General features: G+C 35.3%; 1 protein-coding gene across 4 annotated transcripts in view; it reads right to left on the reverse strand.

The window, feature by feature from the left end:
• LOC149780837 (uncharacterized) overlaps positions 1–26,001 on the reverse strand; it is an 83,740-nt gene that overhangs the window by 51,961 nt on the left and 5,778 nt on the right. Inside the window, exons 3-4 of one of the 4 annotated variants that reach the window (XM_089937899.1) lie at positions 21,915–21,931; positions 19,104–19,191 (exon numbers count right to left, since the gene is read on the reverse strand). In XM_089937899.1, coding sequence (XP_089794025.1) covers positions 19,104–19,191; positions 21,915–21,931 — 105 coding nt within the window. Of the gene's footprint in view, positions 1–1,084; positions 1,116–9,709; positions 9,857–19,103; positions 19,192–21,914; positions 21,935–26,001 lie in introns of those variants that run through there. The other 3 variants (XM_089937898.1, XM_089937902.1, XM_089937900.1) reach the window with 3 other exon arrangements.

A 26,001-nucleotide genomic window follows, 5' to 3' on the forward strand; every position in this document is an offset into this window, starting at 1 on the left:
ATTGGGAGGTATAGTGGTTATAACACATTATTGGGAGGTATAGTGGTCATAACACCTTACTGATTATATTATGCAGAGGAAATGGGAGCTGTATGCCTTTACCAGTGACACACAGTGGCACCTAATCTGGACTGACATGGGCAGGCATCAAACACATGACCTTTGGATTAAGAGGCTGACACTATACCAACCAAGCTAACATAGCTCAATCCAGGTATATTTTTAACACCTGGCCGACTTCCAGATATATATTTTTATCATAAGAAAATCATGTCCTTGATAATAAACCTAGCTAAACTTGCAAACAAGACTAATTACATGTTATTATCCAACTTTGCAGAATTAATAAAAAGACTGTCCCCATGCAAGCATATTATATATTTAATAACTCAAGTACTGAATATATCTGTATACAGCTGTCTTCACTGCAAACAGTCACACACCTTATCTTTCCATGTCTTCCAGTGCATAATAAATCTGCATATCTATTACACAATGTACAGCATAAACCTGATTTGATAGTGCATTCTGCAAATTGGAATGTCAAAAGATCTTGCTTTGTACTGTGATGACTTTGTATATGGTCACTGGCAACCAATCATTGCACACGATACAGAACCAGCCTAAATATGGTGGTAAAATGAATATTTTATTTACAAGAATGAAGGCTGCTAATTGGCTCGAAAAAAATCAGTGATAAAATTAACATAATTTTCTTCAGAAGATAAAAGCCATGTTCTCAATAGCAGGCTTTAAACCACAATCAGAATATTCAAAAATTTAGCCGAACTACAATGCAGCAGTTTAAAACAGATTTCACTAAGCCTGTCAAAATCAAAAGCACTAAAATAAAACATCAGATGCATCAAATCTACCCAAAGGCAATACGGTTTGTTTTGTTTTCAAACGCAAGCCATCCACCAAGTTTGAGATAACTGTGCATAGTGGAGAATGTGTTATACTGAAACAATTTTCTTCTTTTCATCCAAGTCACATTGACCTTTTGAGCTTAAAATTAATAGGGTGAAATTATCCCTAGTGCAAATGAGCTTTTGACCCTGACATTGACAGGGTTCTTCCTTACCCCAAGTGCAAGCCATCCATAAAGTTGGTAACTGTGGACAACTTCAGTTACTGTGCAAAAGTATTATACTGGTAACAGATGGCACAGAACACAGCATGCTCCACCTTATGGCTGGCATATAAAAACACCTGATGTATTGTACCCTTTATTTAAAATACGATAGTACATATCTAATAGTGCTTTTCAATCTTCCTACTTTACAGGTAATGTAATTGCAGATAAAATCTGTGTAACTCAAGGTTATACAAGGCCTTTGCCACACCATATCAAACTGTTTGCTGCTATTCAAATACCGTGTAATTAAATACAAATAACAAAGCATAAGCCATGTCCCTGAAACAGTCTCAACTACATAAACACAGATTAAATCATGGTTACTTCAGCAGACACAGCATGAAACTTCACATCTCTAGTACATTTTAGGGTGAATTTAATGGAATAAAAAACTATAGTTCTGTGAATGATAAACACGGCAGTCATAAAAGTTGGCAAATTGTGCACATACTAATCCAAAATAAAAAAGCATATTTTCCACCTTATTCATTATATGAGATAATATTTTTCACAATAACAACCTGAGAGAATGTATAGCTGGGCCTGTTTTGCAGGATAGAAATTATCACTAACACATCAGTCTAGCATCTCCCAATGTCAGGGTCAAGTGGTAATTATATCTGCCTGCTGATTCCCAATGAGAAAGTATACAATCATAGTAGCCAAGGACAAGGACAAATCTCTACAGCACAAGTACCATATATAACTCATACAAGTCCAACTGCACAAAACACAGACCCTGCTCCACCATCACATGATGCCCAGGCAGACCAAGTTCTGTTTTTTGGGGTACCAATTACTTGTAACAAACTGCATTTTGTTCTGTGACAGAAATATCAAAAGTTCAATAAAAAAATTGAGATTAATTTATTCTCTCTAAACCAGTTATCCTAAAGTCAGTTTGTGAAGCTACCACACTGTCCAATGCTATTAGTCTGAGTGTATAATTTGGATTTTTACTGTAGTTTTAACAATTTTTCAGTTATATTGCTACAATGTCTGCAGTGGCAGCTTATAATGTCTAGCACTTGGACATGATGCCATATACATGTAGCAAGATAGATGTCCCATCCAGCCACACTATTCTGACACCAGGTCGACCAGTCCAAGCACCAAGTTCTTAATGGTGAGCACCTAACGAGGCAGCTGTTAGTCCCTATTAGTCCGATTTTATTTGTCAAATGACATACACCCTGTATGGCCTTTATTAAAAACACAATTCAAATATCAGTAATCACCTTGATAATACCATGTCTGGTAAGACAATGTATGAAATGCTTACTGTCCACTAGTGCACTTTTTGTATACAGCTTCAGATTTTAGTTTCATTATCAACTTATTCCTGGCAAGCCAAACCCATATATATCAATCTTATTTGATGTTCAACCATTTCTAGCCTGGTTCTCATTCTTCCATATCATTAGAAGTGATAGTCCTACATTGTAATTCCAACTGCATTTGTCAGAAATGGCCTTCTCAGCAGGCTTGGATGTATACAGTCTGTTCATGAGCTGAACAATGACACTTAATACTTGATGGTCTTACTATTCAAAAAAGGGGAATGCTGGAATTTATGGGGGAAAACAATTTCCAGGTCTCGATTAATTTTTGCAAAATATATTCTTGCTCCACTGTAAAGAAACGAAAAACCTATTTATTATATTCATTATATTACTTGAAAAGAAACAATATTGTTTAGGTAAATGAAAAATCACAGACCCCCCAAACAAAATTAAATGGTTGGTAAAGTTCTAAAAATGTAAATATAAAGAACTGCACAACAAAATTTAGGAAGATAAACCCTTACAAAGAAACAAATATTTGAAGTCCTACCATAAAAAAGCACAAATGTAAATATAAAATGTAGGTCACCTTGACCTTTGGTTGTAAGGGTACAGTACAAAGATCAATGCATCCAATGATCAGGTTTCATAATTCTCATATGAAGATAAGAAACAAACTTTTAAAAAGTTCACTAAAGGAAATAAAGCATGAAATCAAGGTCATAATGACCACTTTTTGCAAGAACATTTACCAAGATGCATCTCCTCAGCATGCTTTGGGGGAGCTCACCAGTTATTGGTGGCATACCTCTATGCTACATTAATGTAATGTGGATGATATTTCTTTGGATATTGTATTTTTAGAAATTGTACATGATTTAAACACTGCTAACTAAAATGAATGCTCCCTTGTGCTAAACAATCAGCCTGAATTTGTCTAAAGTACACTACCCATAGCAGCTATTAAAACAGGGAAAATGAATTTTGCCAGACTAGACAATACCAGCTTCTGAAAGGGCAATGAATGAATTACCAAATATATAAAATGTAAAAAAAGTTATCGGCTCTTTTTTAAAATACAATTTACCTCTGAAGTTCAGGAAGTGAAAATGACCAAGTGGAGCAAGCACTTTTTTGAAAGGTGCACATCTGGAATAAGGCCAAGCTGTATACTCTATAACCCATATTACACCCATCAATCATATACCAAAATAAAGGGAATTAAAGGTTCTTTGAATTATACCTAAGATATACAAGGTCTTTTTTAAATAGCCAGTATAACCAGTGAGGAAAGCAGGGGAAATTCTTTTTCTTTAAAATCCTAACTCTATGCAAAATAAGAAACTGTAGAGCGCCACCTTCATCATTCTAGGCAGGACAGTATATACATGCATACAGTTCAAACACTTGTTCAATGCAAAATAAACCAAAGGCAATACATCAAAATGAGCTAACAGTTACACATCATGAAATATTTCAAGATTTTAGCATAATGACCTACAGAAATGAGGGAGTAGTGCTAATCATGATGCACCCTTCAACAAATTTCATGATTTTGGATAATGTAGCATGTCACATAACAGGCAAAAACTAAAACATGAAATGTTAGTGATTTTCTTTTTAAAACATGAGGTATGGTTGTTGTTGTTCGTGGGTTTAACGCCATTTTTCAGCACACGTTAGGCTATACATGGCGGCCAGTATTAATGGTGAATGAAACCCCAGAAAGAACCACCAACCCACAAGAAACTACTGGCAAGCTTTCTCACACACACACATTGGCCGAATCCGAAACGTGAACCCATGCAGACATAGGTGAGATGGCAGTGATCCATAATGGAGAGCACTTTAGACCACTCAGGCATGCAAGTCACAAGGTAATGCTAATACCTGATTTAAGCCAGTAAAATGAGAATGTAAGTTATATCGACCATCCTTTGTTGTTTGGGTGTTATACTATTATGGATGTGTACAATCATCTAATCTGATAACAAACTTAAATCACAATGTGTGTGTGTGTGTGATTTGGATTTTTAACATAGTTTAAAAAAAAATTCAGTCATATCGCTATGATGTCTGCAGTGTGACAGTTTATAGAAGACATGAAGCATGATGTCCCACCCAGTCCTAACACTAACCTCGTAATGCTGAGCGCCAAGACAGGCAGCTGTTATTACCATTTTTGTAAGTCTTTGGTATGACTTGGTCTTGTCTGCCAAAATTCATTTTCCCTATTTTAAAGGCTGTATCATGAATGCCAAATACATGCTGGAGACGGTGACATAATATATCATGGTCTATTGTGTCAAATGCTGCAGACAAATCAAGGAGGGTGAGGACTGTAATCTTTCCGCTATCCAAAGCAGAGAGAATGTCATTAACTACTTTCAGAAGAGTAGTTTCAATACTGTGGCAAGGGTGATATGCAGATTGTACTTTGCTAAAAAGATTGTTTGAATTAAGATGAGATACAAGCTGGGATAGAACAACCTTTTCAAAGATTTTTTATATGAACGGGAGATTAGAAACTGGGCGGTAGTTCTTTAAATCGTTATGGTCTAGTGTTCGTTTCTTCAGCAGAGGCTTTACAACGGCAGTTTTGAAAACTAATGGGAATTCCCCGGATGAGAGAGAGGTAATTAGTTAGTGATGGCAATACTGGATCTAAGCACTCAAGCAGCAGTGATGTTGGAATTGGATCAAGTTCACATGACTTTGGTGCACTCTTCATCATGATCGTATGTACAAAATCCATAGAGACAGGTTCAAATGCTGCTAATGGTTGCCGCTCAAATTCTGTATCCCAACTGTATGGTGACGATGAGTCAATTGAAATTGTGGTGTCAAGCTTATCTCTAATGGTTTGTAAGGAAGAAATTTGCAAACATGTCCGGAAGGACGATTGAAAGTGGTGTTGATTTGTTCCTTGACATTAGCTTGTTAGTAATCTCGAAGAGCTCTTTGCAGCTGGAACTTTCCACGATCTTAGTAGTGTAGTGGGTTGATTTCGCTGCATGGACTTTATTTGTGACATTCTTCTTAGCTACTTCATAGATTTGCTTATGAATAGTGAGTCTGGTGGAAAGCCAGAGCCTCTCAGCTTTACGGCGGTCTCTTTTAGCAGTGCAAAGCTGGTCCCTAACACTGCTATACCATGGAGAACGCTTTTGAATTGATACTCTGCACTTGGTAGCTGGGGCATGTTTGTCAAGCAATGAACGCAGACAGTTATCGAGTTGTTCTACGGTAAGAGGTAAGCAAGTTGTTAAGTTAGCTTGGATGTCTTGCATTAGTTTGGTTCTATTTATCATACGAAGGTTTCTCTTAGTAGCAGATAAAGGTGGAGGGTTAGGGACTGATACGTCAAGATGGCATATAATGCAGAGGTGATCTGATGCAAGGTCATGGGATACCAGGGAGGACCATAGAATGTTATCATCAGGTCTATGAAGAATCCAGTCTAAAATGTGACCATGTTTATGGGTGGGTTGGTTAACTGACTGTTTGAGGTTGAAAACATTAATGGAATCTATGAGTTTTGATGTATTTGAATTTCCGGGACAGTCAAAGTGAAAGTTGAAGTCTCCAAGAATAATCAGGTTGCCACCTATCGAATTTCCATAGTCCAGGAGATTCGGAAACTGCTCCAAAAAGAGAGAGTCAGCCAGCTTGTTTTTTCTACTAGGAGGAAAGTGGTATAGGCAGAAAAAATGGACTGACCTTTGCTCCAGTGTGAGTGTGGTTTGGACTAGTTCAAACGATGTGTGGTCGAAATTGAATGTCGTGGTGTAGTTAAGACATTTTATCATGGACTTCTTTGAGATGACAGCAATTCCACATCCGCGAGAATTACGGGGGAACGACTTGATGGAGTAACCAGTGGGTGTTAGATCCGCACAGTTGGGTTCATCGCCTAATGTTTTTAGCCATGTTTCTGTCAGGAAAAATATGTCAACATTTTGATCGTTGATAAAATTAACTATTTCTGTGCGCTTTTCCGGTGGTCCTACTGACTGGGCATTGAATAATGCAATGCGATGAGGTATTTCTTGGATAGTTGACACAAAGGTTGATGAATTAATAGGGATTTGAATTAGGTTATCTAAATTAATGGTAAAAATTTTTTTAAATTGTTGAGCCAAAATAAGGAAGGTAACTGGGATTCTTCTTCCTGTACTATGCTGGCCAGCTTTGAAACAACTTTTTTTTTTCCGCTTCTGTTTACATTTAGGTAATGATGAATGTAGTCCCTGTTCGTTTACTCTAGAGCACAATGTAGAGTGGAGAGCCAAGGAGTGATCATTTGAAGCAATTAATGATGGTCCATCGTAGCATAAACGGGCTGACTGGCGAGTATCACGTGATGGCAGTTTGTTTAAAAACAGTGGAGCAAGACAGCTGAGAAAAAGTCTAATTGTTCTTGTTTCCAAAACAAGGAGATGAAGAAACACATACGAATTTAACAGCCAATACATAATGAACACATTAACGAAGATAAAAACAGGCAACAAGCACAAATATCATGAAAACGGCACTAAAAAACGGAACAGCTGCTTCAAGCCGGTTAAACGATAGCGGCCATCTTGTATAATAAAACAATTTAATTTGCAGCAAAAATGAAAATAAATGTCATTAAAAACATGGAGATTCAGAAACCAAGTGCAGAAATTACAGGTTTACTCAGATGGAGACTGTTCAGAATTTGCAATGACAGAGTAGGAATGAGAGATAAACCCATAAAGGGATAGCTGATCAGTAAAGATAGAACCCATTTCTACAACAGACTATGAATAAAACAAATTTAAACCTAAAATCAAACGAAATGTAATTTTTGCCTGCGTTTGTAATCAACTATGCTGCAGGTTTTACTTTTATTCTAAAGGAATTTGCAATGAATTTCATGGAATCATATATGGTTTATTGGTTGCAATGTGCAGACCAATATTGGAGAATAAATCACTCTTTAGCATTCTGCATAAGTATCTTATTTCTAACAGCAGCATAACATTTAAACCATTATGTTGATAACCTGAATGACCTTGCTGGATCTCAGCTTAACTGAAGCTGGTGCATAGAAACACCGGAATGCACCAAAACACGATAGAAACACAGAAACGCAATATCATATATACCATAGCTGGAAATTGTGAAATTCGTGACATTTTTTTATATATAAAGAAAATAACATTTACTAGTAATAGTGTCTAATACAATTTTTACTTAAGTTTAAGTTTAATGCTTAATCTATTACTAATAAATACATATTAGTAATGATTTATTAATAATGTCTGGTTGAACGAACTTCGTGAAAATCAGCAATTTAAATAGCCATACAGTGTAAGTGTAACTATCAAGAATTATTTTAATGATCTAAATACAAAGATACATGCAAAAATGGCATGTTTGACAGATCAATGAGTGTTTTTAAGGTTTAAGTGGTATCATTTTGATTTGCGACAATATACTAATTTTCGGATGCACACGCGACGAACATAATACAAATGTGAGAAATGTTCTCAAATGTTCCCTCGAAAAAGGAATCCGGCTAAATGAGGAAAAACTAGAAGTAGGTGTTTCAGAAGTATAGTACTTCGGGCACATTCTGTCAGCAGAAGGTCTCATTTCCATATTTATTTTGAAATTTACATCACAAAAAAATCTGGCCTCTGATTCAGAGCAGTTACATTTTCTATAACGATTGTTCAATACTAATAATAATAAGAAAACAAATATGTGTTTATTCCTGTTGTTGCTACATTTAATCTTATTTTGTCTCTGAGTGGTTAAGTCTGACTTGCCATATTTGTATTAAAATTTTTAAACATGTGTGTGTTATATGAAACAAATACATTTTGAAATATGCTCCCAAAATTGTCTTTGTGCATTAAACCCATTTCTGCCACTATCCAGTATCCCATACTCTTATTCCTATAGCATAATAGATTTTCAAAAATCAACTTAATAAATCAATATTTGTGTTTATTATTAATAGATGAAGCATTAAGCTCATGAATAAATTGCAATACACACTGTTAATATTAAATTTTGTTACTTTACGAACTGTCACCAAAATGAGCAGTTTCCAGCTTCTTTTTAGTTTGATCTTGCATCACTTGCAGAAGAGAAAGTACATATTAATTTATCATATAACTAATACTAAATGTCACAAATATGAATTATACATAAACGACCAAAATACACAATGGTATATACAATACAAGTGCATCTCGGTGTTTCTATTGCGTTCCGGCGTTTCTATGCACCCATCTGAAGCAATATAAAGGAACAAAAAAATCAAACTCTGAGTAACCTCTTTGAAATCCAGTGTCAGTGTCTCTCAATGATATCAGCAATGATTAAGCTCTCATTGCCCTTAGGTGCTCCACTGACCTATATAAAATAGGGGAAACTTGGCTTCAACTACATAGAATCAAAATCGGAGTAAAGAAATTCAGATATAAATATGCTTTGGTTGACATCAGGACTTGGAAATATTCCTACAATCTAAGACAACCCGCCTGATATTTTTGTTTTGGGGAATGCGTACCATCCCAAAAACAAAAATACTGATTGAAGCATCTTACACCGTAGCACTAAACGTGGAAAATGAAATGAAATCATAGTTTATCCTGAGTCACTCTTAATATTTTGGTTCATGCACTGTATTCATTCAGAAAATATCATAAATTGTTGCAAAATGGCATTTGTATGTCTTAGGTACTAGCACAGGGGCTCGTTACAAAGAAAATTAAGAGTTTCCGTCAATGAATCGAGGTCTGGGGGTCGAACTTGTAACAATATAATAGGTTATATTGTTAAAGGTTACCCGCCACCCAGCCCTCGATTCACTGACGGAAACCCTTAATTTTCTTTGTAACGAGCCCCTGTGGGTACTGGTCCCTCAAAAATTCCGTATAAATCTTGTGTACATTACAAGATTCTTCGAGTTCTTTTTTTCACACCCACCCCTAATTTTACAATCAAAATCACCCCATAAAATCCCACAGCAATAAAAAAAACGTGATTTTTGTAATAATCGCTGCATTATTTACATTAAAAATCAAACTTGCCTCAAAATGATCCTATCTGATGATCATTTCTATCCAGAACCAAGTCGACCGTGTTTGAAATGACTACATAAATTACGAGGTGCTATCTGGCATGTACTATTACAAAGTTATAGGCTTGCAACGCCCACACCGAATAAAAGAACGACCAGCGTAACGGTCTGCATAAATAAGGTACAACTGAAATATAGCAGATGTTAAACTATGTTGGCATACCCTACCTAACACGACTCAAAATGGCCTGTCTCCCTTTTTGCTTTTTCTCACATGGTATTATCGACTATCATTGTTGTAAGGGACCAAATTACGGATTCTCAATGCTGCAAGAGATAGAGTGCCCCCAAGATGCGCTAGCCTGGTTTCTATACGCTACTGCAAACATTAATTTATCTCACTGTATATCGAGGGGAGCAGTCTAATGCTGTGTTCAATGTAATAGTAGATTGACAATCGTTGGTGTTGTTTGCCTTTCGTGATCGAATATTACCGTTACATTAGTAATTACTAACTGCTTCACTTGGTACGTTCACAGTGGCTGTTAGAAAATAAACAAAAGAGTGTGGTCAGCTCGGTTCTCAAGAGAATGTATCTCAATTACGTCACAGCCCTACAGTTGTTCACAGGTGCTCGACGCGAGCTTGATGTTCAGAAAAACAACAACAATAATCTGAAGGGGAAAAAAAATCATAGAGTGACAAAAATACCTTATATTACCTCCATGACCCGTTCTGACATAGGACCCTCTCAATCATAATATATATTGTTGTGACTGGATTTTAAATGTAGCTTTAAAACATTTTCAATCTGCAATGTGGCAGTTTATAGTAACATTTAGCACTGGGGCATAATGCTGCAGACGTGTAACATGATGTCCCACCCATTCACATTATCCTGACACCAAGCTGACCAGTCCTAATGCTATCTTCTTAATGCTGAGCACCAAGCAACGCACTTGTTAATACCATTTTTATAAGTGTTTGGCATGACTGCTGAAGTTTGAACCTGCAACTTCCTGCATCCAAGGTGGACCCTCTAACCACTTTGGCTACCTGAGTAGCCAGAATAAATTGTCTTAGCTTCATAATGAATGAAGGCAAGTATGAAGAAAATCCATAAAGGGATTTAGGAAACAGAAGTAAATGAAAAACATTAACTAATCATAACAAACTTGTGACTTGGACACCAGAAAAGTGACTGCTAATGTCACCTCAACAAAATGGTTTCTATGCAAAAGATAAAATCACAGTTTGCCCTGTATCAAGCATTGTATGGTATATAGTCTATAATTAGAAAAAAAGTTTTACAAATACTCGTGAAGAAAACCGAGGCCCAACTGATTTTTAAAAAATGGTACATGTACATACTCACAGCAACTGTCATTTTCGTTAACATCAAATGAAGACAGCTTTGTTGAGTAAAGGAATTTTTCTGATATTGAAAGATTATGTATTGTAATTTGCTTGAGTTAATATTTTTCTGCAAATGCTCCAACAACACTAATCATTAATCATTCAATGTTTCGTCTTATGGATTAATACCATTTTGTAATTAAGCTACACAACAGTTAAAATGTTTTCACCTCCACAGAAAAAGGTATTTATTCCACAAAAAGTGAAATATAGACTGGTACACCAAAAACTGGCCTTGCATTCAGACATCAAACATCGATGTGCATTGATTTTCATACAGTAGTATGCCACAAATTTTAGAATTGGGAATGTGTACAGAGACTCACATCGTTGCTTATAATTTACCTGTCATACATGTACTATATAATAATTTTTATTATTATATAGTACATATATGTCAGATAAATTGTAAGCAATGATATGAGCCCCTCTGGTCATGTGGCAGAACGATGTGGAAAAAGCACAAAGATATTGGACAAATGAAGAGCCTCCAGCAGATTTCAGCTCTGGAGTACTTTAAGCCACCAACTCAAGTCCTGCAAGCTATCAATACTGAAGCATTGCTTGTGAGTTTTCTTAATGAATATAACTTGCCTTTCTCAGTTGGAGAACAGTGACAGTGAAACAGTATTTCGTACTGTAAGGAAAAGTACAGCAAACTTTAGTACCTCCTCAGGTGCTTAAAATTTGCAACAAATTTATAGTCACCACAATTAAACAGCTGGCAAGAAGCCTGAACTGTTTTGAAAACAAATTTGCCATAGTTGAACTGATGAAGTTCAAGTCTGCCTCAGCATCCATGTGACAAATGGCACAAAGTTTGTGTATAAAAGTAAATTTGCACGCAAATAAATTTGTACTTTTAATCACCGTAAATAAAGTTTTAGTTTTATTTCAGGATTTTCATAAAACGCAGTACTGAAGAACAAAGTGGATGAAGCTAGTGTCATTGTATAATTTTTTCACTAATTGTGTTCAAAATTCACTCATTTTTATCCTTCTTTTCACTAAATGCCAGTCTGGAGGGTTGACAGCTCTGTGGCTGCTATAACTTGATAAAATGATTTGCACCATAATATTACAGGGCTGCCACTTATCTTAATTTACTCTGGATCATCCTACATACATGTATTTACAAAAAAATGCAGATTTTCTGACTTTTTACACCAAAAATCCAGGTTTTAACCAATGCCCCCCACCCACCCCATTGATGGCTACACTGCCTTCAAAGAGAGTAAAAGTGATGCAGAAATTATGTGAAGAATACACTGGTCATACTGTGAAATTCTATCATTCTTCCATCTTTATCATTTATGTTGATATTTTTAGTGTATTTGTTGAATTAATACTAATTATCAGTATAAAAGATGAAAATAGAAAAATGACAGATTTTCACATTGTGACTGCAACATACATTTTTCACTTTAAGTAAATAGCATAAGACAGCAGAGATTCAATTCCTTTTTAAATTGTTGGTAAATATATAGTTGCAAACATTAAGCCTCTTTTTTTCTCTCCAAATCCTGATATTTTTCCCTTTCATTCCACTCAAAGTAGCAGTGCTGAAATTATTTTAGAGCAAGTTCCTTGAGCAAACATTGTGGATGGCTTGCAGTTTGGGCAAGAATGAAACCAAAGGCAAATATTCATTGTCATATTAAGTGTAAAAAAAAAGAAAATAATGGTTTCTGCATAGTAGATAGTTCCAGATTCCATACACGAAGTTGAGTTCTTCACCATCTACAGTTAAAAGAGCTTTGTGGCTGACCTGCCATTGGCGTAAGGAGGAAGCCTATTGATTTCCAGGTCAAAAGCTCAAAGTTTATGGTGACTGAAAGAAGCAAAACTGTTTCTGTGCAATAATAGCTTCAGTTCTACAGCACAGACCTGGGATAAACTTTGTGGATAGCTTGCACCTAGGGTAAGAATGTCTAGTAATTTGGAGTCAAAGGTCAATGGCACTGATTGAACAAGAAAAAATGATTTCTGCATAAAAATTTCAGTTCTTGATATTGCACCATCACCAAAGTTTGTAAATGACTAATATGTTGGGTAACAAATAAGTCAACATAATTTGTGGTTGTATAAATATCACTGTGACCAAAAAAATGAATAAATTTTTGCAAAATAATTTAAGTATTAGACCACATACCTTGATCAAGGTTTTGGAGGGTTTGAACACACACTATGAAAGAAGCCTATTGATTTTTTTGGTCCAAAGGTCATGGTCACTGCAGTCAGTGTTAGGGTGAGGGTGCTAGTCAGATGAACTAGTTTCTCTACAGCCAGTTATTTCAAACCCAAATATGCAAAGAAATTAAAAATTCTCTGCCTAATCTTGTTTCAACATCTTCAACCCATCCCTTTTTTGCCACTCACTGCTCTGGCATTCTCAGTACATGTACACAATATCAATATGCTCATGCATTTTGATAGCTTTTGTTTCAATTAATCATTATTGATGTCAGTATTTTAATGTACAAGATTCCCACCAAATATTCATATGTGAAGCTTACACAGAGCTAGAAAAAAAACTTTTACAGTATTAACATCTTTTTGGTAGTTGTAATATTTTCAACTAGCAAACATTTGCCTATCCACTAGCATGTTTCTTATTTTTACTACAAAATATCACTAGCAAGAAACTTTATTTTCTTTTTCTCAGCTAGCTATCTACTGGCATATCAGAATTGTAAAAGGCACAATGTTAACTTATATGCATCAATTTCCAGCCCTGTTACAGTGAATAAATTTCACACACATGAAGTCTAAGGACAAACAAGTTATTACTCTATGGTGCTTTAATGACTGATCAATAGTTAAAATTTGGCAGTTTATTTCACATTTAATCATGTAATAGTGGGGAGAGAGGACTTGTGACTAAATATCTGATACCCATTTTTGGAGGCAACTGATTTTCAAGGTTATTATCTTTAAAAAAAAAAAAAAATTCAAAATGAAACAAAATGAAAATTTAATATTTTCTTCAAATTCATTGAGTTTTTGTTTTGTTACTCTATTATCTGGTTAAAAGTTTAGTTGCTATTTTATATGAACGTTTTGTACAATATAAATTTTGACCCCCTTACACTTGTTTCTTCCTATTTTCCCAATCAAGTACTACTGAATAAACTACGATTATAAAATGCTCTTTAATATCTAAGTATATTAGTTTCCTTGACAGTGACAACTGTCTGGTTAGAGTTTCACCAACATAACTAACTGAAATAAATTTTTCTTAAATATTATCTGAGGCAATTGCTATATTGAAAAAAAATGGTAAGTAGTTAATTAAATGCATGACATACAGAAGCCATGTTTGTTATTGTATCTGTCATCATTTTGTTTTTTGTAACTTACTGTACTGAACATGTTCAAAATATAGTTAAATATAGACATACCTTTTCTGACTTTAATTTTTTTTATATAAAAAAAATACATTAAATTTGTAGTTTTATTAAAACACAAATTATGGATAATTTTCTTCCTGCAGACTTTTTAAGTCAGGACTTGTAAAAATGAAAGTTATTTTATACTAATGCCTTTTTTTAAAAAGTTCTTGAATGAATACATGGGTTACATGATACTTCACTTGCTGAGTCTAATTAATGATTTGTGTTTAGCATATTACTCAACGTTACGACATTCTATGAATCCAAAAAGCACACAAAAGAGGATGCAGGATCAAGGGGTATATGTGGTTTTCGTAAAAGGTGAAAACAATGAAAAATGTGAAGATTCCAGCCACTGTGATATACTCTTATTGTTTCACCTGATTTATTGTAACTGTTTTTAAGGCCAGAGGAGAAATTACATCATGCTGCTAAATCTGTTCACCTTCTGAAATATATTAAGAGACGTCTGCAGTAGAAGTCGTAACATTTATTACATGTACATAAAGGTATTTAATGACACGGGGAAAGCTAGGATTTTCTTTGGAGCTGGAACATTCTTTTATGCATACTTTTACATATAAGCAAATTTGTAAAATTGTGGTGTGGTGTGTGCACTTGTATGTTCTGGAAGCATCTGACATAATTTTACAATTTATGTCCTCCACTTGGTGAAAATATCTTCATCTTTCACTTTCTTTCTTCTGTTGTTCACCTTACACATTGACATCACCAGAAATGGCCCAAAGTTTACACATGCATAAATGAGAAGAAAGGAAATCAATTGCAGAACCCCTCTAGTGGATAATTTTATTTTGTTACATCTAATTAACAGAATTTCCAAACATTGTTTATATTAATCTACATCTGCCTACATTGGAATGGAGGGGTGTTTTAATCATGCATATATCCAAATTTTTAAAAAAGAATTGTTTCGTTCTTATGTATTCAATTTATCTTACCAGTTAAATAGAAATTCTATACTGTACTGCCCAGAGTGCATTTTTATATCTATGATTCTGAATATATTTGCCAGAGTTATCATGTATCTCTGCTTAATATACATGTAAATTTGTAATAATTTGGTGTGATATGTATACTCACATGCCCTGGCAGCATATCTGGGAATCAAATATTTTTCCAATAAACAGAACCCACCATGTACCACATCAGAAGATGATACTGTCAGCAACTTACTGCAGATTTTATAGAAATCTTTGCAGATGATAAAAGTTTCATATTCTAGCCTTAAAACTTTTTAAATGTACCTTATAAATAATCATAAGAAAAGATACACAGAAATACATTGCTGAAGAGCTCAGAAGAACTAGCAGTGAATTTGTTCCTTAAACGTAATTAGATTTGTGCAGAATTTTTTTCTCATCTGGATTATTCTAATTCTTATTGATAGTTGTATTAATTACAATAAGAGAAACATGAACAGCACATTATTTGCTGACCTTGATTTAAAAGTCTGTATGCAGACAACTAAACTTTTGAACCCTAAATATATAGGCTGTTCCCTAATCCAAAGTGCAAGCCATCCACAAAGCTTGGTCCTGGTATGTGATGTAGAACTAATGTTATTTTGCAAAGACACATTTTCTTTTTTCAGTCAGTTTCCTTGATTTTTGACCCCCAAATCAAGTGAGTTTTTTCTTACCCACAAATACAAGTCATCCACAACATTTGGTCCATTTAAGTGATGTAGAAACAAAGTTATTATGTAGAACCAATTTTATTCTTTCAGTCACACTTCGGAACCCAAGATGGTCATGTCGTCTAAGGCACTCATCCTTTTTGAGACCACTCACACATCTCAACTATCTCCATGTGAGCTCGAGTCTTACCCCAACTAATGTGGGTAAATGAGAACGCCTGCCAGTAGTTTCCCATGGATCTGTGGTTTATTCTGGTTTTTCCTCCACCAAATATACTGGTCTCCATATATAGCCCATCATGTGTTGAAAATTGGCATTAATTCCCGCATCATACAAATTATGTCACAGTTACCTTAACCTTTGACTCCAAAATCAAAAAGGTTCTTTCTACTGCAAATGTGAGTAATACACAGAGTTTAGTAACAGTAGATGGAGAATCTGAGTTGTTGTGCAGAAATCACTTTTTTCCCTTTTAGTCAGTTTGACCTTTGATCTTTTGAGTCCAAAATAAGCAGAATTATTTCTTACCCCAAGTGTAAGCCATCCAGAGTTTGGTAACTGTCCATGAAAACTCGAGTCGTAGTGCAGAAACCAATATTGTAGTAGACACTGTGACCACTGGATCCCAAAATTGATAGCATTCTTCCTTACCACAAGTACAAAGTATCCATAAAGATGGTAACAGTTGATCTCAGAAAAAAATCGAGGGTTCTTCCTTACCCCACGTACAAGCCATCAACAAAGTTTGGTAACTGCAGATGATTATGAACTCGAATTACTGTGCAAAGACCATTTTAGTTCATCTCGACAAAGTAATGGGTTGGCTACTGTACTACGCCTGGCATAGACAAGAGCATATACATGTACACCCACACTGAGTATCAACCCTTCTTTCTTTCTAGGTCCTGGGCAACTGTTTCGAGTACACATTCTTTACATGAAATTAGTTTAAAATTCCTGATTTTTGTTTAGCTCTAGGCTTTTTTTCTTTCCAGAATTTATTAATATTGTTATACCTGTAATCAAGAAACTTGGGAAATTGGAACTCCTTACAGTATCAGTGGTGGAAAAGGGGAGCATCTTAGTTTTTGTATAGGGATACACCTTTCCAAAGATGTGTAAACAACAGTAAACAGGCACAAACCAGGATCTTCAAGAGTAAAAAGTCTAAAACATATTTTATACAAATACTCATTTGATTTCAATATGATGAATAATTTACTATATTTGGGATTACATAGGTTTTAAAACAAACGATAAACACAGCTTTATATCATTTTATTTTGATAAATGTACAAAATCATAAACTAATATGGCAAAATCATAAACTAATATGGCAAAATCATAATGGCTGGCAGGTTTGACGGGAATTATGTCATACAAGGACTGATGACATTTTCAGATATAGTTTCATTGTAAAACAAAATAAAATTGATTTGGTTATCAAATTAAATAAAAAACACAATAAGACCCCATTAAAGGGACTTGTGCTCTACTTGGCAAAATGGAATTCAAGACCATTCCTTCCTTTTAACTGCCTAGTGCTCAAGCTTTGACATTTTTCAGTGATAACAAGATTTTTAAATTAGCATCAGTGGTAGACATACTAAATGTCAGACTGGCATCATTTTCATCTAGGCCAAAGTATATATAATTTTGGTGAAAACCCTACACCGTAACAATCTTCCATTCTGGAGTAGTGACAACAAGATTTTCTTGACTGCCATCATTACAGCCATACTGGATGTACAACTGTCACCATATTGGACATTATATCAGCATCATTTTGATTTAGCTTCAACATTATCAGGAGTCTTTTAGTGAAAACCCATGATGATATAAGCATCCATTTGGGAGAAGATGTGATAACAAGATTTTCCAAAATTTCACTGTGACAGCCATATTAGGAATCAAATCAAAACAATTTTCATTTAGGACCAACAAGACATAAACGTTTTCTGATGAATACAGCAGTCAGTATTACTTTTCATTCAGATTTTCAAGATGGCTGCTTTGGCATTTTCATTTAGGACTGAACTGACATCATGAGAAGTCTTATGGTGAAAACCCATGGCAATATGATCTTTCATTCTGAAGAGTAGCTATAATAATATTTTTTAAGATGACTACTGTGGCTGCCATACTGGATAACAGATCAGCCTAATTTCATTCATGATAAACTAGACATCATAAGAAATCATTGTTGATATCACCATCCACTCAGAAAATGTAGCAACAAAAAGATTTTGAAGATGGCCACTATGGTAACCATACTGAATATATGATTGGCATAATTTTCATCTAAGACTAAGTAGACACAATAAAAAGTCTTTTGGTGGAAAATCCATGTCAATGTGACTTTCTGTTATGGTGGAGTAGTGACAACAAGATTTCCTAGATTGCCACTGTGGCAGCCATATTTGACAAACAATAGCCTCATTTTCTTTAGGAATAACTAGACACGAGTCTTTCAGTGAAAACCCCACAATGATATGACCATCAATTCAGGAATAGCAATAACAATTTTCAAGATGGCCTCTGGCAGCCATATTGGATGTCCAAACAGCACCATTCTCATTTCAAACCAAGTAGACCATGGGATGGGGGGCCGCAGATGGCCAAGTTGTCTAAAGCTCTCGCCTTTACTGATCAATGCCATCTCACCTTTGTCTGTGGGTTCGATTCTTGGGCACAGCCAATATATTTGTATGTGAGAAAGCTTGCCAGTAGCTTCCTATGTCCCACAGGTGGCTCTTATCAGGGTTTTCCCCAGGTTTTTCCTCCACCAGTTATACTTTCCACCATGTAGAGCTCAGCATGCCCTGAAAAAAACTGCACTAAACCCAAGACAACAACAACAGCAATGCAATTAATGTATAACTTTTCATGGCAATCTTCCAAGTAGTTTTTGGAGTAGCGAGAAAGAGCTAACTGATGGACAATAGACCATCAAATAGGCTGTTCTGGTCTATGACAGAAGAGCTTAAAAAATACAGAATAAAACAAAATAATTAAACAAATTTTTCATCTATTAAAAAAGACAGATGAGAGGGCATAGAAGGGCAGAAAGGAGTGTATTCTTCTATCTAGCTGTAAAGAGATATAAAACGACATGCATAACCTTGGCAAAGTATGCAATAGACAGTGACCTACCTTCTCTCTGAAGTTTCAAGAGTTCTTTCTGTCGTCGCAGATATTGCTTAATGAATTCATTACTACCTGCCACCTCATCGTCCTGCAACTATGAATATAAAATGAAAGACTATTACAATGGTCCCCCTCTTGAAATGCCCATTCCCCAACCAGCAGCCAAAGCGTTTTTTTATGTCTAGAATCCCATGGCATGATGATTTAGTATTCAAAAGTACTCCTCCAGGATGGCTACCTCTAATGCAGCCAGCATATTAGGGCAAAAGATGTAAAATATACCCCAACAAGCAGTCTTATAATGGGCTTTAGACACAGAAATCTCACAAATATTTGTTTCTGAATTCAACACATTTACATTTGTTCCCACATGCTCATAATGTACCCAACTTTAACTGATACCAAGACATATTGTATGTAATCCAATTTTCCTTCCTATTGTGATCTCCTTAGCTGTCAGGTAATGTCAGTTTGTTAATTACTGGCTATTATTACCACCAATAATTATAAAGATGACAAAAACTAATAGAGGAGAAGGACAACATCATCTAGCTTAAATCAGTGTGACATCCAGATGCCAAAAACTAAAAAAAAAATGTTATTCTTCATAGCTTTCCTTTCCTAAATTATGAATTAAATATCTGAAAGGATACCAAACTAAAACTCTTGATTTCCAAGTTCACTTTCTTTGTGAACAGAGAGCATTTTTGTATAACAATAAAACATAAAACTTAGCCTGAGTGTGGTATAGTTGACAGTGAAAGAATTGTATCAGAAATTGCAAACTGTTATCAAACATTCTCAGTTTTGAGGGAAACGTGAAAGCAAAATGACTCAACAAAAGAAGGAGAGTCTTTTGATCACTGCTGAGAAATGTAAAATATATTCAAACCAACATTCAGTTCTACATTTTGCAGCTGTAGGTAAATGGAATGAATGAAGAATGACAGTTGCAGTCAAATCTTTCCACCCTGAGTTTAACAACAAAGTTTATGAATGGTTTTGCACTGTGACTGATGATTATTCATTTGTATTTTAAATAACATGAAAGTTTTTTATCATACTGAACCCATAACATATGACTTTTAAAGACATTATTAATTATTTAAACAGTTACACCTTCCTCACTGTATGCAATTATTTTGAACAACTGTATGATCCTTTTTTAGAATGGCTGCCCCTCTTACAAGCCACTTTCCTGCTGAAGAACAGGTGGCCTTATAAAAAGAAGACAAGGGTATCCAAAAACTTGCCTAAGTTGTAAAATTAGGAGATAAATGCCATTTTTCAGACACTTAACAATACATGTACAATGGCATATTCACATGAGTATTTTTCAATAAATTAACTCTTGGACAGAATTTTATGTGACTTGCCTAGAAATTATTTGGCATGTACTGTGATTTTCCAACGATTAAAAAAAAAAATGCCTGCCCATGATGAAATGAGCAGAGTCCATTTAATGGTGCGACACTCAACAAAATAAAATTCACTGAATCCACAAGAAGTCAGTTTCTCTGGCCTTTTATTCTTCATCACTGCTGAGTACTTAACCATTGCTGATATTCTTGAGAAACTCCAAAATCCAAATCTTTTAGCAAAAATATTCTTTCAAGAGTATGGGATAAGATTTTCAAAATGGATATCATGCTGGAGGCCTGATCAGCACCCTTTCCACTCAGACGGCCATGATATCGTAAGATCTTTAGTCAAAACCCCACGACTATATAACCAAGTTATTCAACAGATTAGTTTGTTTTGTAGCACAGCAACACAGCTAGGTTACTGCTCAGCAAAGCGTTTTTGCCCAAGATCACGCTATGCTATCTTCCCCAAGCTGATCCAATGATAAGATTCAAACCAGCATCGTTTTGGTCACAAGTCCAGATTGCTAAACTTGGAGCCACTGCAGCTCCTTCCTCTTTTGATCATGTGACATACAGAAGAGTGCACTGAGACTATTCAACATCCCAAAAGCCCACAGGGAGTAATTTAAGATAAGGAGAAATCAGTGTCATTTTCATTTAGGACCCATGTCCTGCAACTGTCCATACAGCCAAACAGAAGAAGCTGTGATGATAAGATTTGCAAAATTTTGGCCATACTATGTTATGGATTGGCACCATATTAATTTGAGCATCGTAACAGCATAAGAAGTCTTTCAATTAAAATTTGGTGCTGAATGACAATCTGTTTATGAAAAGTAGCTGCATCAAATTTTCAAGATGTTCACCAAGAGGTCATGCTGGAGGTGAGATTCACTTGGTATTAGCTAGATATCATATGCAAACCAATGTCAACGTGGCAATCCATACAAAAGGATAGCAATTACAAATTTTAAAGATGACCACCACAGCAGTCATAAGAGAGGTAAGGCTGGCAACATTTTAATTTTTAAAGCATGATGTCCTAAGAAGTCTTCTAGTAAAAACCCAATGCTTAAGGTCCATTTATTCAATAGAAGTTACAATAACACAGTATTGGCCATAATGTCTGAGAAGCACCTATTTTATTCTGGGCCAATTCAGCCCCAGACCAAACGTGTCCGTCAAGTTTCATGGCAATCCTCTCAGTACTTTAGAAGAAAAGGCAATTAGTGCTGATGAATGGAGGACTGATAGACACATGAAAACTAACACTGGACAGCCCATTGCTAATACTGGACAGCCCATTGCTTAAGCTCATATGTTCTATGACCAACGGAGCTAAACATTAGTTTACATTAATGCCCTTGATAGAGCAGTTTTCAAGTTTATAATATTAAATGACATTCACAGGACAAATTTATTTGTGGCTAACTAACATTAATATACTTACTTTCAGATTTGGTGCTTCTGCTGAAACAAAAAAGTTGGTGCAATTATTTTACTTTATAATCTGCACAAAATGTAAGGGTTTGTACTTTCTATGCAACAATAATAGACATGGGTAGACATGGGGTAAATTTTCTAGTCAGGGGGGCAGCTTTAAATTTTATAATTTATTTAAGAGCCATCAAATTTCTTCTTATTCACTCCAAAAGTAGAAATGTGTAAATTAAGCACAAAACGCAAAACTTGTGCAGATGGATGGACAGATAGATGGCAAACAACTTAACACTGTAAGCAGAGCTTAGTAAATCCCATGGCCTAATATCTGGGGTTCATGAAATTCTGGATCAGGCTAGTTTAACTTTCTCTATGTGTTGTCCATATATATACACACACACACACACATTTATCATGTGCAATATACCACTTTTCTATCATTCCCACCTTTCACATAGCCGAGTAAATACAAAAACCTTGAAATATTGAGCTTAATCTAAGTTGTGAACATGTGAACAGACATACACATTGACACCACAGGCCACCAAGGCAGGCTCAATACCAAATTTATCTCCAATTTAAATTGCTTGCTTTCAAAACTGAATTACATCACTGGCAGTAAATATGATTAACTTCAGTAAAAGCTAGAACCAGCATGTTCAACTGCCAATGGCAAACAAAAGTACACCTGCCAATCTATGGATCGGAGCTGTTAGTCACAGTGTCACACAAGTGCTGAGGCTGTAGTATACTTGTCTGCTTCATACTATGGCAATCATCCGGATTTTGCAGAGAGGGAGGCTGCCATCATTGTTCAACTGATGGATCGTGCCTTATTTGACCAAGCAAAAGTAAATCACAAATATGACACTACACCCCAACTCATGTCAGTCTACACGTGAAGCTGATCTTTGCTGAACCATTTTAACATTGAAACATTTATATGTAACATATTAGAAGGACTTTCAAAGTTATGACAAAAACTGTTTTGGATTTGTTTGGTCTTTTTTCCATGGATCAAAATATGTATGTGCAAGTATTAAATGGTATGTCAGCACAATACTGGCTATATGATGCCAATTAAAAGCAAAGTTGTATAAAAGTAATCCATGCATAATAAATACATTAATTATACAAACTTTTACACCAATCAGAAATATAATCTCTCCATTACCAGGAGTGTGTGTATCATGTTTTACATAACTAGGTTAAGGTTCTATGTTCTTTAAATATACAATTTTGTTTCGCTATTAAAATTTCATACTTATATAAACTAATTAATTATCTTCAAAAATTGGCTTTTACCAGCTAGTGAGAAAAGGAAAAGATTTCTGTAAATTCATAAAGTTTTTCCCATAACAATAAGCTAAAGCACTCTCTGTTACGGATCACTGCCATCTCACCTCTGCCTGCGTGGGTTCGAGTCTCGGATTCGGCTAATGTGGGTATGTGAGAAAGCTTGCCAGTAGCTTCTTGTGGGTAGGTGGTTCTTTCCGGGGTTTTCCCGGATTCTTCCTCCACCATTAATACTGGCCGCCATGCATAGCCTATAGTGTGCTGAAAAATGGCGTTAAACCCTACAACAACAACAAAACCATAACAATAAGCATTTAAATATGTAATTCATTCAACAATGTCAACTATTTACAGGATCAAAGCTACCTAAATCGATGCACAAGTTATCAATCCTGCAGACCAAATAATTGTTTTTACATGTCACTTGTATGGGACAAGTGGATCAAAAAAAATATCTTGTTAGACTTGATATGCTGCCTCTACAGTCATAGCAAGGCATACAATATTAATGTACATAGTCTGATGGCACAACAACACTGTCCTGTCTATGTATGGCCAAATAGGTTTAGGTGCCATCTATACTCAAATGGTCATGCTACTGGACTAGCATAATCGATCACCTCTGAAGACAGAAACAGGAAAGACTATAACCAACCAAATGCTGGATACATTTGTTTTTGAAAATTTTACCAGAAAAAATAGTTTTTGCTGGAACTTAAAAGAAACTCAATTACATCTGAAGCACCAATTATTCAGTATAAATACTAAGCAAATGAAAAACAAAATTCTGTCCCAATCAATTTTCTACAATTATTTGATGCTGCCACTGCAGTAACAAACAAGCAATTGTTTGGTCATCCAAAGATGACATTTAGTGGCACCTTCAATAATACATGCACCATCATCAAAGCAAGCTGATTACAATCTTCAAAGGACCTTTCAGCAAAGGATGTCTACACCATCATCAAAGCAAGCTGATTACAATCTTCAAAGGACCTTTCAGCAAAGGATGTCTACACCATCATCAAAGCAAGCTGATTACAATCTTCAAAGGACCTTTCAGCAAAGGATGTCTACACCAAACTTAAATAAGCAATGGAATCTGATCGATTGTTTAATTTTCCATAGTGATTGGAACACATTTATTGTGCCATGAAAGTTTTGCAAGAAAAAAGTTTATACTTAAGATCACAATCAATGACAGCATAAAACACAAATTTAATTTCAATCTTTTGAAACTATAAATACCTGGCCATCAAGTTAAGGGAAGGTGGAACATCTTGCAAGGATGTTTGTTAAACTTTTTCATTTACTAATGTTTTAATTTCCCAATGAATAGCCTCATCCCCTTGGTAATGTCATCAAGATGATAATTGTCTTTGGATGGCCAATTTAAGTACATATACATGCATACAACTATACAGTAACATGCTACTGGGGACAATGAATATTGGCATTATTTGTTTAGTAACACGTGTTTGTTGAAAATGAGATATAGATCAAATGGGGACTAAATTTTTTAAATTATACATGTTATTTTTGTTTTCTAATGGGATATGACTGATACATGATCCAATACTCAAATACATGGATTTTTCATTTACAGTACTTAAGACATTGTGGAGTGAACTAAACAAATGTAAACTGTCAATATACAAGTATATTTCTGACTAGTTTTGTCTTCATTTAATCAAACTTTCCATTGGTTATTTTCTTTCTGTGTAAATCATGGTCACTAATGACAGTTCACCTCTTAAAAATTTCACTTGTATGCTTGTGTCGATAATATTACCTCAGCCCCAATGATGTCAAGATAAACAGGTAGTACTGTACTATGAAAATGGTAATATTTTGTTGAAAACTGGCGACAAAATATTGGTGCTTTTTTGTGTGTGGCAACAATGTTTTTAACCCTTTACCTCATACAAGCGTCTTTGGACGCCTCTACTCCATTCGCATGGAAGCGCCTTTTGACGCCTCTACAAGATTCGCATAGAAGCGCTTTTTGACGCCTGCGGTAAACATCAGCCATTTTGAGCTAGTTTTCGTAGCGCCACCTTCGGGGAAAACCCCCCTATTACATACTACATTCATTTCTGCGAATGACAATTACGTCAGATCACGTGGTCGCTATTCATGCACTGGTCGATATCTGCTATTTAAAGTAACTGGGTTGTAATCTCCACACTCCAAAATGGCAGCCGCGGATTTCATTCAGTACGTACGAAGTTTTCACGATTAGAATAACAACCACGAAAGATTCAATAAATTAGGTAAAGTCTCTGATATTGATGTAGGCAGCAATTAGTTTTTATAAATTATCAAATTCAGATGACTTAGTGATATAGACGTACACGAAAACCTTGTAAATTTCGAGTATCGGAAATAGCAGCTACGGTTGGTCACGCGGCCTCACGGACATGACGGTGAACGGTTCTCTCAAGATTTTGAAGCACATAAAAAAATTCTTCTGTGGAAAATAATTACACAGCTATAACAATCGGACATTACTCTTAAATTTTTCCACATATAATATATGTGTACCAAAAATGTAAAATGGTTAGAATTGTTGTTAAATGTAACATACACTAAATTGCTTAACAGTTCACAGGCAGGATTTCATTCAGTACTTACGAAGTTTTCACGAGTAGAATCACAAACACGAAAGATTCAATAACCTTGGTAAAGGCTATGATATTTATGCAAGCAGCAATTAGTTTTTTTATTGATTATCAAATTCAGATGACTTAGTGATGTAGACGCAGACGAAAAACGTGTAAATTTCGAGTATGGGAAATGGC

This window comes from Sinohyriopsis cumingii, chromosome 16 (assembly GCF_028554795.1).
Source record: "Sinohyriopsis cumingii isolate HCF-2022 chromosome 16, ASM2855479v2, whole genome shotgun sequence".
Taxonomy (NCBI): domain Eukaryota; kingdom Metazoa; phylum Mollusca; class Bivalvia; order Unionida; family Unionidae; genus Sinohyriopsis; species Sinohyriopsis cumingii.